This window comes from Papilio xuthus, unplaced genomic scaffold, assembly GCF_000836235.2.
Source record: "Papilio xuthus unplaced genomic scaffold, Pxut_1.1 DF825946.1, whole genome shotgun sequence".
NCBI classification, from domain to species: Eukaryota; Metazoa; Arthropoda; class Insecta; order Lepidoptera; family Papilionidae; genus Papilio; species Papilio xuthus.
The window spans coordinates 9,261,346-9,278,685 of record NW_013532703.1 but is presented as its reverse complement, the minus strand read 5'-3'; the positions used below and the strand labels follow the sequence as shown (position 1 = coordinate 9,278,685).

Sequence of the window (17,340 nt, the reverse complement as noted above, 5' to 3'; positions counted from 1 at the left end):
CATTAAAAAAATTGTATAAATATATATTTTAAGCATTACTTTACAATAAATATAGTGCACTTTTTGTACTTTTATACTAAATTAATAGTATATCCTTCACTTAAAATTAGTGTGCTTAAACTTAGGTGAGCAATATTTGACCGTAACTTACACGATCACAATAACAATTTCTCTCAGGTTTTAACAACTGTTACTACATAACTATAAAAGATTATGTGATGTTTAATATACCAATATTTATCTTACATGCAAAAATCTAAGGTGATCCCGTTGGTGTCTTAATTCTTAAAAATAAAAATATTTTATCTATAAACTGTGCTCTAATATAAATATCAATATAATATCTAAATGTATTTACAATATTAACGATATATATTACATAACAAATTATTAATATTCAAATATCAAAAGATATTTGTTTACTGAATTATCAGCAACATATACATATAAACTTGTTTTTTGGACACAATTTTAATAAAACGATCACTAATGGAATGATAGAACAAAAACTATATATATATATAAAATTTGAAATAAAACAACAAAATACAGATCTGATCAAATTGCACTACAAATAAAGTACCTAAATATTTCTTTGTTATTACGATCACATTAAAATTTTGGCTTCAGTGCTAACATCTATAATATTGATAAATAAATTGGGTAACTATGGGATATATAACATATTAGGAATGTTTTGTTTAACCGACTTTGTGTGGTGGGATATTAATTGGATTAACTATCACTATACAATAGTATAAAATGAAAAAGTTTAATTTACAACTTAAACTACCTCAGTAGTTGTGATTTAAACGTATCGTATATTTCAATTTACCAGAAGATATGTCTTCCAAATTTGGTGGCGTTATAATAAACTTTGCGTTATTTACAGATTTGTATTTACGAAATTTCTCAGCTAACACATAAGTGTTTTTTCTATAACTGTATATAGCTTTTACTTTGTTATTTAAAGCCATTTTGTCAACAAAATAGTTTTTTTCTATAAACACCCATGGTTGCCATTTTCTTCCAGTCAAGTCTGGGTTGTAAGCGTCCCTGTCGCTCGAAGTACTCGCGTAATGAGCACCGTTTTCATTTTTCTTAATAACTACTTTAGGAATAGAGTATTTGTGTTTTTTATTTTTTTCTTTATGCATTTTTATTTGGATTTCATCTATGCTTTTAAGGACATCTTCAAACTTTGGTTTATTCTTCTTTGGGTAACGATGTTTGAGCAAATCGTTACTTTTGATATGACGTTCATCTGACTTTGGTTTTTCTTTTGCTATTTTTAAAAGTTTTAATTTATTAAGGCTATTTTGTGGCAAAGGTAGTTTAACCTTTAGATGGCGTATAGTTTCTTTCAAAGGGGGTATGTACTTTTGTGCGGCTTTTGTGAGAAGAGGTCGTGTTCTAGGATAATTTACTAGTTCGTTATTTTCAGACAATTTACTACTTATTTTATTTGTACTTTTTGTACTAAATTCGTTAATTTGCGATGATATGGATCCATTGCACTTTGTTATTTTTAATAAAATACCACAGCTTTTCTCTTCAGACGTGGTAGAGGATACTTCGGGTGAACTGGAATATCGTGGACTTTCATCTTTATGATGGTAAGTTATTGCACTGTCGCAAGTAGATTCACATGAATGTACTGTATCATATTGCGTTGGTTGACATACGGAGTTTTCCAAGGACTGGACTAAATTATCCTCGGAGTCTGAATCAATGAAATCGCCTTTATTATTCACAACGTTTTCTATTGGTGACTTAGAATTTAGGCTGTCTCTATCGTGTTCTGTCGCCGATTTCAATGTATCGGGCGAGTTATTCTTTGTGTTATAACATTTTATATCAGACTCATATTCACTTCTATCGTTTGATTCCGACAAAACTTTTTCCAATGAATCGTTATCGTAATATCGATTGTTTTCATCTGAATACTGAGATTCACTTCGAATAAGTGTTTTTGTCACGTCCATTTGCGGCGTTCTGTACAATGTTTCTACAAGCTCGGCATCATCAGTACACATTTCGTTACCATAAATATATTTTATTTTCTCCATATTCTCAGTGTCATTATAAATTAGAGATTCGTTTTTCTCTTCCATTTCAAAGTCTAATACACTGTCACTCGGAGAATATGGTGCATCAAGAACTATATTTTCCGCAATGTTGTCACTAAATACGGTCTCTACACATGCAACGTCTTCAATCCAGGATTCTTCATCAATAGTTTTACCTTCTCTGTGTTTGTCGACGGGATCTTCCTGAACGAAATCATTCATATCACCGATCGAATCACTTTCTGTATCGATTTTTGTATCTGTTTCAACATCTTCACTCACAGAACATGTTTCATTATTGGTTATTTCATTTGTAAATATAATACCCTCTGTTGCGAACGCGCAGTCATTTTCGAATTTATTTTCAAAGTCATCTTCAGATATTTCAGCCAAGCAAATTTTTTGTGCTTCTTCAGAATCTTCTGTTATAACACAGGAATTATCAATAAGGATACAAAAGGACACATTTTCCTCGTCATATAAAGTCGAGATGGAATTACGACGATTCGTTTGAATAATATCACATAAGTTTTGGGCAATTAAATGTGGTTCCATCATTTCACAAGGATTAATCTTTTTACGTTTTTTTGGAATTGAATATATGTTTTCAGTGTTCATTGGTTTTATGTCGTCGTTGGTATACATATTTAAAGCAGAATCAGACAAAGAACGTTTCAAACGCAAACGACGGTCAATGCTTACTTCAGGTTTACTTATTATTTCTTCTTCTAAATTACAGGACGATTGTTTTTCTTCGTCTGTATTACAACTTTCCTCTGCCGGTACCAAATTTAAACTTTCAGCGTCTTCTTTATTTGTTGAAACATAATCTGTTTTAACATTTTCTACTCTATTATCTTTTATAGAACTATCAACAAGTTCTGAGCCACTCAATTTCTCGTTTTCTGGTGCATTATCTGCACATACAGGCATGGTATCAATTGTACTACTACAAATACTTTTCAAATCATCATCACCTCCAGAATAACTTTTATCATTCATAGAAATGGTATTTGTTTCAGATGAACTGATGAAAATATTTGTATCGTTTTTATGAACTGAGATATCTTCAGTGTTATTAGAGTCCGTGCACATGGTATGTTCTGAAACTTCTTCTAATTTGACAGAGATGGCTAATGTAAGATTGTTTATATCGTCTTTAATAGGAATGCTATTAGTATCGACAACGTTATCTTCGTTGTTGAGATTTATTATTGATTCTTGTAATATTGATTTATTTTCTTTTAATACTGCCTCCTCATTACGTATTAGAAGGTTTTGAATTATTCTCGAATATAACCGTTTGTTAAAGTAGAAGTCCTTACTCGAAAGTGGCATGGATACGTTAGGATGTTCACTACATTTATTGATTTCATTCTTCCTACAACTTTGTACGTCCAATGACATTACATCACTTTCGAATTTAGGTTCCTCTGATGTGCTTGGAGGTACTTCGAACTCAACTTTGGATGTATCATTATTATTACTGCGATCGGCCTCTGGTGTGATTGTTGCATTCATTGGCACCATCAAATTACTGTCTACAATCTGTACATCATCTTGTTGTTTTTCAGACATATCATGATAGAAAATATTACTTTCAAAATCATTATCTAGGCTCAAATAATTTTCTTTTGTGTGATCAGAATATTGATTTTTATCAATACAATCTGATTCTTCAGCTCGGCAACTTATAGAAGTAATGGTTTCAGAATCCTCTTTAGATATAGAATCTTGTGTATTATTATGTTTTTCTTCTAAATTAATATCATTTTTATTTAAATCAGTGTCAAGAATTGAATCAACAGCTTCAGTTGATATACTCAAATTTATTCTTTCGGAATTATAAAGTAATTCATTTTGGGACTGAGGAGTGTCACATTTTTCATCATGTGTTTCTGTAACATCAGATTGTGATGGTAATATTTTATCAGAAAATTCTTCAACCCCAAGATCATTCAGTAATTGTAAATTTGTTTTGTCATCACTATGATTGCAACTTTCAATTTCACTTGATATGTTGTAGCTAGTGTTTGTAGACAAGTCGGCTTTATCAAATGCCTCTGAAATATTCATCTCTTCATTGATTAAATTAAGCAACGAATCATTAACACTAGTATGTTCCTTAAGGGAACAATCCTTCATTGACTCATTATTACTTTTATTCAAACTAAAGTCAATTGCAATATCTGGAGGCAAATTAGATTGATCCACTTCGTTATTTATTTTTGGCAAAATGTTACATTGTTCCTGATCTAAATTAGTTTTAATTAGACATTTCATACTTGTTTCGTCTTGTAGAGTATGAGGCGATGTAATGCTATCATTAAGAACTAAATCTGGTTTCTTAGTAATTTGCTCGTTATCTGCGTTACAATCACGAATAATGTTACAATCATTTTCATGATTTTTATTCATGTCTGGATTTTTGATAATAACACTGTCTGTCCTAAATTGTGTTTTCGTTAATGGACTTAATTGGCTTTCTTTAGATTCTAAATCACTTTTTCTTAATTTACGATATTTACTCAGTTTTGAAACATTGTTTTCAGTTTCTGTATTTGGAGAAAAGTGCGATAATTTAGTTGATTTTTCAATTTCATTTTTAATGTTGCTTCCGTCTTTCTGATCAGAATCCAATATGGGTAAGTCTTTAATAGGTGTAGGCGAAGTCACGGATTCCATATTATTGGCATTTATAAACTGTTGATTAATTTCGGGAAAATTTAATTCAATATCATTATCTAGTCGAGGTAAAGACGATAAACATACACTGGAATATTCTAAATATTGTTGTAAATTATAATTTTGTTTGCCAGGATCTAAGGAATTATCATTTCTGAACTGTAAATTATCCATAGAACAACTGGCGATAATATCTTTTGAAGTATTTTCACAATTTAAATGTTGTGCTTTTGGAAAACTTCTTTCAATGTTTGTTTTATCATTTTTGTGTAACACATTTGGTTTCAAAGCAATGGGATTGGATACTTTTTCAATTATTCTTTCATCTAATATATTTTGAATGGGAGTAGCAATTTCAACATTTAACATTTTTGGGCTGCAAGGCTTAATTTCAAAATTACATCCTACTTCTTTGTGAATAACTGACTGGCTTATTTTCGCTTCAACATCTAGAGGTGATACTGGCCGGGGTATGCTCATTGGCTGTTTTGCCACGGTACTTTTCAATGGGGCATGGTATTCCTTTTGTGGTTTTAAATTAAATTGTCTCATATTTGTTGATTCAATAGCTTCTTCGAATTGGTTAAGTAACTCGATATTATTATAGCCTTTGATATTTTCAGGCAACTTTGAAATTTTTTGTATATGGTCATATTTAGCTAGTTCTTCACTAGGTACATTAACTAAACCTAGAACATAGAGCTGTTCTTGTTTATTTGCATTGTCATGATGAGTCTGCAAGTTCTTTAACTCATCACCCTTTGGAAGTGTCTCTTCCTTGTTCTGTTCACTTGGTTCATCATCCCCTTCATTCCACATTTGAAGAAATTGTCTTACATTCAAGTCTTTTTTTACTTTGGAATTTTTACTATTGTTAGGAACCTGTGCTGTGACATTCCTAGGTAAATATCCATATCTATAATCAGGTGATCTGTATGTGTGATCACTTGGAAAACCATTCATATGTGAGTCTAAGCTTCTTCCACTAGCAGTTGATGATTGACTGACATAACCACAATCTTCTTGAGTTGCATGTGTCTGAGCTGTATCATTGCTGGTATTTGAATCAGATGGAGAAATCGCAACAGCATTTGGAGAGAAATGTATAGGATGTCTCAATAATGGGTTATGAAAATTTGCTGAAGGGTCCAAATTTCTAATATGCGGTACATAATCAAAATTTTTCATAGGAACATTTTCTTTTCGGTAAAGTGGTAGCTGAGAAATTCCGTGCATATTAACAGGTGGATAATTAGGATATACGATTTCACCTTTCATAGAGTTTGTATGATTAGCATCATTTGAGTATACACTATCGGAAACTGTAATTTTTTTATTCTGGGACGTTTCATAATCAAGATATAACTTATTGTTGTTAGTGTAAGGTAATTTGTTTGGCATCACCGACTTTGAACTATCAGAAGGATAAGGGAACATATTATTTTGTATACAATTTGGTTGCAGAGTCCCATAAGAAGGGTGAAATATTTGGTTACGGTATGCAACATTTGCTTGTGGACTAGGCCTTTGGTAAGCATCCAATATTGGTTCCCCCATCCTTCTATCAATATATTTAATTGGAACTTGTGGATAGAGTGGATAAGAATGTGGGGGTGCTGATTTTTGTGGATCAAAGGCATGAGGTGAGAATGGTGGGTGGAATGAATTCGGATAATTACTTATATATTCATACCTGCCAGGTGGATACCTCCCTTTTGATGGATATGGCCTAAATCGAACATTTGGATCTTGATAATACTGCTCAGGATACAGTCGACTGGGGTCTTCTTGAACTGTTCGATGAGGTCTTATCATTGGCATTGGTCTTGGACCAGCACAACTGGGATATTCAGAATACTGGTAGAGTTCTGGAGCACCATAGGGTCTTAGAGGTCTGATATTAACATTATTAGGTGGCCATCCATGAGGGCCATTTCGAGGAATTCCAGGATTTAAATTAGCCACAGGAATTTCTGCAACTCTGAGGTTTTTTTGTTCATTACAAGCTGGTCCAATTGTATAAGGCACATCACAATACTTTGCCTCTGAAGGCAAATTAACTTTGACATTTTTTAGCATAGCAACATTTCTGTCCACAGGGAAGTTTGGTTCATCAACTTTTTTGGTTGAATTATAAGGTGTCACCATTATTCTTTGCATGTTTTCTTGGAATGTTTGTCTAGGAGATATGTTTCTTGGTGGCTGATATTCAGAAATCTTATGCGGGTAATCTGGAGGTTGCCGATATATATTGTCTGAGCAGGGCCACGAATCAGATATTATTTTTTTCGCAAAGCCATCGTTGCAGTTTGGCGACGGCAAAATTCGATCGGGCCCGATAATCGCACACGGCCTCGAGGTCTGTACATCCACTTTAGCCAAAGGATTTGCACCAATATCTTGATATGATTTAGAGTTATTTTGTAGTGAATTGCCGCTCTGGGCGTACTTTGTGCTGCCATCGTTGTTATGTCCACCCAGAGCAGAATCGGTTCTCAAATCTTTAGCGTTCATGACAACCGATACTCGGGTGTATTAAATATTGAGTCGTGGTCATTTTTTGAACATTTAATGGAAAATTTGTCCATTTACCTCCAACTCATAACAAAATTATGGATCATCCTGAAATATAAACAAAATATCAACACCTATGTCATCTGTCAAAACACACTGCCACATGCACTATACACTTTTAGAACTCTTTTAATCAATACTTTACTTTCGTAGCACATTTAAGAAAGAAATATACCTGCAGTGATACTTTAAGTATATAAAACATCAATATTATTTCCTAGGTGACACCGATTTATTACGTCCCTGTACACCTGTCGTCCATGTAAATTGGTTGTGTTGCCTGTAAAAAATGCATTTTAGACAATGTTCAATTGCCCCTCAAAACAAATAAAAAATTAAAAAACTTCTTTTACTTTTACCTCTTTTTATCCTTAATGTGAAATTGCACAATATAATGAACGCAATAAAAATTCTTCGTTTTTTTTACATAGTTTTGGACAAACCATTTACTTTGTCTATTGGTTACGGTTGAACTTGAAATTTTGCAACACCACAATCAAAAAGTCAAAGGAGTCGAAGTATGTCACATGTCACTGTCATATTGATTTGACATTGATACCGAACCGACACCGAAAAGACACAGTTTCATTTTACAAACGTTTTTATTTTAAACGATTTCGTATTTGGCCTGAAATCTCACAATGCAATTTTTATCTTTAAGCTTTATTCTTTCTATAGTTATAGCTATATACATCATTCACACAATATGGAGTTTAGCTGAAATTTTCATACCACCTAAGTGCGTTCGTGGCGAGAGATGTTATTCATCATATTTGAATTCTAATCCAGTGCAGCATCTTGTTTTATTTACTTCTGTAAAGCAGTTTCCTCGCTTTGATGGATCCGCAGCAGAATCTGTCACAAAAGTTCATACTTCTTTAAAAATTGACTATCGGAATCCGACAACTATGTTAGTTCTAATACTTATTCATTTTTCGCATTTATCTTTTTATATTTTTTTTTCCTGTTCAATAATTTTTTATAATATATTGCAGAGATGTGAACATCAAAATTCCTCGAAAAACTCGCAATAATGGCACATTGTACATGCATGCAGTTTTGTTGGATGAAAGCCGCTTATATAGGGATTTTCGAGAGCTCCACGCGACTGAGTCGATGCATACCCTACCTCTAGTAACTTACGTGGAACCCCAGGCTGCTACATTTAATTTGCTCAATCATAATGTATGTTACTTTGCTACTACTTTTGATTTAATATTACTATTTTGGCTCCTATACACTCAGAGTAATATTTTAATGAGCACTTCTATCATCTCCAGGTATCAAGTCCTTAATTTAAATATTTTAATTCATAATTTTCTGTACTGATTTGCATACCTCAATTTTACTTTAAACAATATTTAGTGTAAGTAGTTTCCTACATCTTAATTATCATCCCCCTTTATTTAGTTTTATACAATCATATAATAACTTTAGTTGGTGTATTTTCAGTAGTAATTTTTGAGTATTAAGCTATAATTATTTAATTTCACTCCCAAGTTGGGTTGGAAGGAGGTAGGTGGATGGCCATAAAAATTAAAAAAAAACATTAAGTTTAATAAAAACTTGTACACCAATCTCACATGAGTGGGATAAGGCCGGGGAGATGATGATGATAAATTATTGTATTTTTCTTGTAGGAGGTAATAGATAAACCTGTTCAGAAAAGTATAAAACCATACTCACATATAACCACATTAGTTCCTTTATCAATTCTGACTGACAACATAAGGCTTCCTGGAAGAATGCCTCCTGAGCTGCTGCAGTATTTGAGGTACTATAACTTAGCCTACCTTACTAATTTTGCTTACTTAGCTTATCAATAAAAGATCATTTTCTGGGAAAACTTTAAAAAATTAATGTGATTAATTATAATGCATGAACATCCATTAAACAACTATTTACAGTTCCTGTTTCTAACATTAATTTCAAGTTGGAGACATCAATATGTACTACACACAAAAAGTTACATTTCCTGACATACTCCATAAAAGATTTTTGTCAGATGAATTGATATAAACATAGGCATTAGCCTAAAATTATTTAAGCACTACAGAAAATAATATTGATAATTTAATAAACTTTTGTTACAATGTGATCAAAACAAAAATAATTCCAAAAATATGTTTTATTTTCAGAGTACGCAATGGAAAATTTCTGCCTATTATTGTACATAATTTGTTAAAATCTAGAATGTCACATTTGAAACTACTAAACAAAAGTATGTCTGACGTAAATATAACAGTTACTGTAAACCCAACAACTTATGGAACTTTACGATTGGCTCTACATGTGCGCTTGACATTGGAATTATTGCACGGTTTCGGTTTCGGTGAAAAAGATGTTGATGATGTTAAAGGAATATTTGAAGATACGAATCTTTATTTGTTATCAGCTACTGTATTTATATCTAGTTTTCACGTAAGTAATATTTTTAATTACTCAAGATGTAGACTTTCGCTAGGTTTTTAATTATCATAAGTTAGTTTGTAATCTTATGTTGTAATGTAAAAATAACATCAGTTAATTTGTTATTGTTATTATATATCTCTTATTTTCTAATTGGGAAATCAAAAAGGCCAACCAGAATAATTGAGAAACCTCTTTGACCGAGTCATTGTCCAGTCTGGATGGATAACCTCCATAATTGCGAATGTTAGATTAGAGAGAAATCTCTATTAGGTACTGTGAAAAATATCATAAACCCTTGAAACAGTGCTTATCCAGGTTCAACTGTAGTCAATCTCACACTATTTCAGGGCAAAGATGTTTTCTATTCCCTATTGTTAAAAATTAAAACATTGTTTAGGTCTAATTTAAGCTTTATTGTGTTGGACCATAGATAATATGTGATTTTTTTTGTAGTTGTTATTTGACTTCCTGGCGTTCAAGAACGACGTGTCTTTCTGGCGCAGTACGCGCTCGCTGGCGGGCCTGTCTGCGCGTACGGTGCTGTGGCGCGCCTTCTCACAGCTTGTTATATTCTTCTATCTACTAGATGAACAGACATCTCTCTTAGTGCTCATTCCGGCTGGCATTAGTGCTGTTATAGAGGTAAACTTGCTTATATTATAATTGTGAATGTTTAGATGGATGTTTGTTATGTATTTTCAGAACGGCTCAATGGATTGTGATGAAATTTAGCACAGATATAGATCATATTATAGAGACGAAGTCGCGAGCAATGACAAATTGTTTATATTTAATAGTTAATGTTTATGGATTCGGCAATAACTGCTGTATGTTGGTGTGGCTGCGGAGATCAAATTTTAGGCCTCTTCCTCTTTAGATCTTTTTCCGGTAAAGAAGACATGGCAAGGGTTGTACCTATCAACTTTATAAAGTCCTGTCCTGTAAAGGAAGGCAACTAATCCTTGTCTGTGGGCAGCGGTAATTTTGCTATGGAAATTGTGTTCATTTGACACTTTCTATTTAAAATGTGTGTATGTAGATATGGAAGGTGACGAAGGTGCTGCAGCTGCGCGTGTCAGTGTGGAGGTGGGGGCTGCGCGTGTGGCGGGAGCGCGGCGGGGACGCGGCGGAGCGCTGCACGGCGCGCGCTGACGCAGAGGCTATGAGATATCTCTCCATCTTACTCTACCCGCTTTGTATCGCTGGAGCTCTCTACTCATTAGTATATGAACCTCATAAAAGGTAAATTTTTTTAAGTAAATATTTATTATAAATATACCATACTGCCTTGTTTTTATGGTCATAAGCCGTGAATATACATGTATGTAGTTGGCACAGTCGTATGCAAGCTGTAACTGTTGGTTTCTGAGACCCATATATCAGTTTAAAACATATTTTTATCTCTGTTTCGTTATAGATAATAATGACAATAGTTTTATACATAGATTTTTGATTTCAGAAACCCACGATAAAAAAAAGTTTCTCAGAATAACTATATTTCTGTTCTCTAGTTGGTACTCGTGGGCGCTGCTCAGTGTGGTGAACGGAGTTTACGCGTTTGGATTCCTGTTCATGTTGCCGCAGCTGTTTGTGAACTACCGGCTGAGGTCTGTGGCGGCGCTGCCGTGGCGCGCCTTCATGTACAAAGCCTTCAATACCTTCATCGATGATGTCTTCGCCTTCATCATCACCATGCCAACTGCACACCGCGTGGCCTGCTTCAGAGATGACCTCGTCTTTCTTGTCTACCTCTATCAGCGATGGTATGATTGTCTATGGTTATTTATAATCTATATAAATTTAGTGTGATTTCGTAATTTTTTATTATAGAATTAGTAACATTTGTTTCTTTACTAAGTTTTAAGACTACTTTGACACGAGAATTTTTATACTGTGTTAAAACAGTGATATTTTAACTGGTAAAAGAGGCGCTGCTATCGCGCTTAGTTTTGTCAGAAAATACGTAAAACCGAGGCATCGAGAATGGTATGAAAAGAGGGCGCTAGTGGACTATCATATTTTAGTTTCACTTATGCCCACCTGGTCAGATATCACAATCCGTCCATATGACACTAGTAATATTTTATATTTGAGTTACAGTATATAGTTTGTATATAGATTTAACTTGTTTATCTTGTATATAAAATTCGTGCCACAATGTTAGTTACCACACCTACAAAACGGTTTGACCGATTATTATTAAATTATATATATATATATATATATATATATATATATATATATATATATATATATATATATATATATATATATATATATATATATATATATATATATATATATTCATTAGGTCTGGGAATCGGCTATTATCTAATTATTTAATCCCGCGCGGACGGAGTCGCGGGCGACAGCTAATTTATCATATAATTATAATTTGCAGGCTGTATCCTGTAGACAAGTCGCGTACAGACACCGCGACAAGCATGATTGATGCACCCGAAGAAGAACCACTCAAAAAGAAAGAAGATTAGTGAATTTATTTTTAATTTAATTTTTCTCGAGGCTTGGTGCTACATGACGCTGACTATTACAGACATTATAAATAATTAGCAATAATATTACTTGATTTTTTTATCTGTAATAGTAAATTTTGTTATAGAATTTTTTTTTTGCTTGGAACATGACCGAATGTTTCGGTGTGCGCCATCTAGTGAAATATTTAGCTACTAATATATGACATTAAACTGAAAATTCATAAGAAAAAACATTCTTACTACGATTAGACATACGAGCTCCCAAAAATAGAATCATGATAACAATCCTTTGTGTTGGAAAAGCCAGGAATGTTTAAAATTATATTTAGTTTAAAACAAACTCAAAAGATGGCACTAATTTTTTTTTGTCTAGTTTCCATCTCAGGGTAGATATCAAAAGCAAAAAGAAAAATCTAACTAAATACTATACAATATGTTTGTAGAAAATGTATTCCTCTTGACTTGTTTACTTTATTCATAAAATTAATCTACCAATATATTGGTACAAAAACATATTTGATTTCTCGTATTTTTCTTGATGATACAAAGATTATGTGTTCGTTTTCGTGATAGTATTTTTTGTTAGTGAATTTTATTTATACATTTGAATATAAATAAATATAGGAAATTGGAAATTTTACGCCATGAAATAATTAATTTTAGTATAATTAAAACAATTTTAAATTGTACTAAAATTATTTTACTATATAAATAAAATCAGTTATTTTGGTAACGAAAATTATTGAATATTAGGGTGTAAAGGATTTCCTAGTTTTGTTTGTATTAGCTTAGTTTTATCATTATTTATTTCTTTATATTAGTCAATTAATAGGGTTCGTAATTTAGTGTCTATTTGGCTATGTGTTAGAAATAAATTTTAACTGCACCTTTGTTGTTCGTCTCTGTTAAATATATCTACGTATAAATTTTATAAACAATTTAAATGTTTATTATACCAGAGCCAAGAAGTAAAATAAATTATTAAAAAAAATCAACTTTTATCAGTTAAATTTTTAACAATTTTTTCATTAAATTATTTGCTATAAATAAAATCACATTTAGTAGCAGAAATTTATAAAATTAACATTTTTAATTTCAATTTTAAAACGCTGACATTTTACAGGGAATTAAACATTCCTAGATTTTTAGTTAAATTTACATGATTTTATTATCTATTGACTAAGACTGGTACATATTAATAAGAGATTGTAATAAAAAAAAAACATAAAAAAGACTCATGCGAATTAAAAAAACTGCTCAAAATTGTTCCAAAAAGTAGCAAGATGTAATTTTTTTTATAGAAATAATTAGGTTTAATGGAATTTTAGTGTTAAAAATATTGTTTCCTGTCACATGACATGTTTACTATGACAAGTCTTGCTCTCCTTTTTTATTGGTATATATTAAATTATTATTGAATTTGTTTAAATAATATTTAGCAACTAAAATATGTCAAGTAGAAAAATTCCAATTGCAAATACCAAAACAAGATTATTTTGCTTAGTTACTAGATAAATAAAAATTTAAGTAATGCGGTCGTTTTTTTTTACCCTTAATTTTTTTTAATTATTCATTTCTTTTGTTATTCCTACGTTAATTTATTCGTAAAAGTATTTACGATTACTCGACACGGATAAACTTTTGGTTGAAATTCAAGAAAACAGTATTAAAAATATTCTTAAAAGGAGTGGTGCTATTATTACATTTTGTTCGTTATTTATTTTTATAAAAACCTTATAGATTAAACATGAAATTTTACTGTCGAAATTATAAAAATATATTTGTTGTCTCTCTTCTCTCAAACATAGTGAGAGAGATGACAATAAGTTTGAGAGTTTCGACAAATCACTCATAGTGAGAATAAAAGACATATGAAATTTAATCGCAAAGCCGCACACATGAAACTTAAGAGTAAGTATTTTATAATTAATACCAAATTATTATGTGCATTTTATTTTTTAAAGATTAACGATCTGTCTTTCAGTAGACTATTATCTGATTAGTAATTATATATTTTTTTGATTAATATGTTGTTAGCCGAACGCTTATCATTAGTAATGATAGCATGTAGACTATGATACATGAAAATTGACTGATTAGAGAAGTCGCGGTCCGATTCATTTCAATTTAGTCACATCGACAGTACGGTAGTGTCTCTACAAACTCTAAGATCAGCCACAATCTTTTAATAGAATTATTCTATGACTAACCTCCGTAAACGAGTGTAAATGTTGATATGGATCTATACGACATCCTTCTACAAGCAGGATTGATAACATCCGCACTGGTTTTATATTTAATTTATTTTAGAAGACCTACTAATAAAACTGGACCGTACAGAGAGAAAGGTGAGTCGAGTTATTTACTTATTTATGTAACGTTCGATTTATTTTTAAGCAAATACAATATTAATGTTTAAAATGTGTGATGTGATGTCTCTTATCCGCGAATTCAAAACCGGTTCTTTGGACTTCGTAATACTGTTTATTCACGGTTTATTTTGTACCTCGCTGTCAGTACGCAAATCAATTACAATATTAAAACGTCCTTGAAACAATTCTATTGATGTCTTTACTATTATAAAAAAAAACTCATAATATCTATGGCGCACGACACAGTTTAAACTTTGAATGGTTTTTGTAAAGAAATATTGACTTTTTTTAATGAAGTATTAAATCAGGAAATATTTTCTAATGCGGCTTTATTTTTTGGGAAATATATTAATTGATCCTTCCTTGTACTAATCAAATAAACAATTTAGCGGACAAGGTTCTTCCTTTAGTTATATAATAATCAATATTTGAATTTCATTGATTGCGATAAACACAATAAATAACCTTATAAAATAATAAAGAAAGTTACTTTTAATGCTTTGAAACTGAATTTCACAATAATACCTAATTAGAATAGAACCAATCGAAAGTTACCCGGAGTTAAACTTAGAAAAATTGTTTCTCAGATTTTTTTTAAATAAGAATGACAGATGATAATAGTTGAATGTTTTGAAAATGGAAACCCACGGAAGCAATTATTTAATTTAGTGTATTATGTTTAGATCGTTTTATGGAGCAATAAACACACTAATATATTTGAATAACAATAACTTCGGTTGTATCCAAAATACAAATAGACCTTGTTCGTGCTATCATTATTTTATCATTATGTCTCTTTGTATAATAATGGCTATTGGCAACAGAACTATTTCCATGTTTAAATACCATTTTTACCAACATACGCAATTTGTGGGTAGATCATAATAACAGTAGAAAGGCAATATGAGATGTGCCGGTTGAATTTAGAAACCGTTTCCCTGACTTGACCGCATTTATGAGAAACACGACAGATAACTTGTTAAAATATCAATGTTTTTGCTTTCTCCTTCCTTCCTTTTAATCCTTCGTGCTATAGTCCTATAAATAAGATATTTCTTTTACAGAATGGAATTACATAATAAAATATATCTTTGCACGTATCGCGGTCAGGCGATGGAAATCACAGTTTCCTTCAAAGTTCGTTGTGTCAGAGAAAAGTAAAGAAGGTTTGACAGAAGGATGGGACGGTATTTCAATACGGGCGTCTGCGACAGATGGCACCAGCGTGCTGTTGAGTATACGCAAAATATGTGGACGCAAGCCAATGGCCGAAGTTAATTTGTATGTAAAATTAGCTGATGGAACTTCATATAAATTACCAAGTAAGAATTTTAAAGTGAATATTGTATAAAATTATTTGTGTTCTTGTCGTATCTAAAATCAACACAAAATAATAACCTATTATAATTTTATATATGACAAACTGTTATTATAAGGCACGATACAGCGACATCTAAGTAATTATTCGTGAAATAATTTCAGATTATCCTGACACATTAATGGTTCCATGGGAAAGTATAGATGACGGATGGTGCGCGGGAGGGTTGAAGATCCAGATCCTTGAACCGGAGGAAAGATTGAGGATTTTGTACAATGGTTTACTAACGAATTCAGTCGACAACATCACGCAACATGTGCGACTTAATCTTATGTTCGTATTTTTTATATACAATAAGTGCAAGGTGAATGAAGAATGAGGACTAAAATGATCTCAAGGACAAAAATTTGTCGTGCTGCCGTAACGTAAATGGGATTCTTAAAAAAATATTATTCAAGGAGGTCTTATTACAAAGGTCTATGATCATTAGAGCAAGTGGCAGTTTCGAAGTTGCGGTTAATACAACTGTGTCTCTCAACTCAGTTGGTGCTCAGCGACGAGTGTGGTGCGGCACCCGGCGGACTGGAGCGAGCAGCTCGCTGCTCATGCGCTGGCACTAGACACGTGGCGCGATGGATCCTGGACTCAAATACTGTACGTACAAAAAGTTTACATGAATGTACTAAGTAAATCTGCCTTGTTATATACCGTAATAGTTTTTACGTTTTTGCGATTTCGTCCGATTTGAGATTTAGAGAATATTTTATGTTTGATCTTGCAGAAGTAAATTCGGGCACAATGGCTGGCTGCAGTTCGGCGCGGTGCAGGGCACACTGCAGACGTTCGAGGAGGAGGGTGCCCTGCAGAGGAAGGAGCGGCTGCGACTGCGAGGAGTGCGCGAAAGAGGCTGGTCACGAGACGTCTGCCCTAGACGCGCGCTCACCCTCACCGCCGCCGCCAAGGACGGCACGGCTATCGTGCTGAGAGGACTTTCATACAAGAATATGTTTAATGAGTTAGTCTACTTATACTAAAAACATTATTTATCGTATATAAGAAATCCATATGAACAAAATAGAAACAGAACAGTAATATCAGTATACTGGGGTGCACTGCCCCTTTAACTTCCCCCACAGCAAGAGCAAAAAGAGAGGGGTCTTAAATCTAGATATCTCAATCTAAAATCGGTACTGTTGCTAAGTTCTGTAGTAGCTGATAATACTTTTTAAATATTTATAGTATCACTAGCGGACCCTACAGACGTTGTCCTGTCTACATGTCTTTAAATTGAATAAATTAATATGAAGTTAATATTTGATGAAAATTGTGAATCTAAACCATTCCCAGATCCCCTTGAACACACACAAAAAATTTCGTCAAAATCGGTCCAGTCGTTTGAGAGAAGTTCAGTGACA

At 32.5% G+C, this 17,340-nt stretch overlaps 3 protein-coding genes across 3 annotated transcripts; 2 read left to right on the top strand and 1 right to left on the bottom strand.

Annotated features, from left to right (window-relative positions):
• Nucleotides 1-426: 426 nt before the first annotated feature.
• On the bottom strand, nucleotides 427-7,590 carry LOC106124301 (uncharacterized). The gene is made up of 2 exons (XM_013320811.1): nucleotides 7,504-7,590; nucleotides 427-7,376 (listed from the first exon to the last, which is right to left on the bottom strand). Exon 2 carries the CDS (start codon nucleotides 7,266-7,268, stop codon nucleotides 795-797), a length of 6,474 nt encoding a protein of 2,157 aa, XP_013176265.1. The 5' UTR covers nucleotides 7,269-7,376; nucleotides 7,504-7,590; the 3' UTR covers nucleotides 427-794.
• A 288-nt stretch (nucleotides 7,591-7,878) lies between these two features.
• Nucleotides 7,879-12,868, top strand: LOC106123940 (cleft lip and palate transmembrane protein 1-like protein). Its single transcript, XM_013320356.1, has 8 exons — nucleotides 7,879-8,238; nucleotides 8,324-8,513; nucleotides 8,969-9,102; nucleotides 9,467-9,749; nucleotides 10,194-10,382; nucleotides 10,780-10,982; nucleotides 11,252-11,503; nucleotides 12,142-12,868. The coding sequence occupies exons 1-8, from the start codon at nucleotides 7,970-7,972 to the stop codon at nucleotides 12,230-12,232; spliced, it is 1,611 nt and encodes a 536-aa protein (XP_013175810.1). The 5' UTR covers nucleotides 7,879-7,969; the 3' UTR covers nucleotides 12,233-12,868.
• Nucleotides 12,869-14,348: 1,480 nt separating this feature from the next.
• LOC106123878 (uncharacterized) lies at nucleotides 14,349-16,959 on the top strand. Its single transcript, XM_013320290.1, has 5 exons — nucleotides 14,349-14,583; nucleotides 15,672-15,929; nucleotides 16,090-16,258; nucleotides 16,469-16,579; nucleotides 16,707-16,959. The coding sequence occupies exons 1-5, from the start codon at nucleotides 14,472-14,474 to the stop codon at nucleotides 16,957-16,959; spliced, it is 903 nt and encodes a 300-aa protein (XP_013175744.1). The 5' UTR covers nucleotides 14,349-14,471.
• The last annotated feature ends 381 nt before the right edge of the window (nucleotides 16,960-17,340 follow it).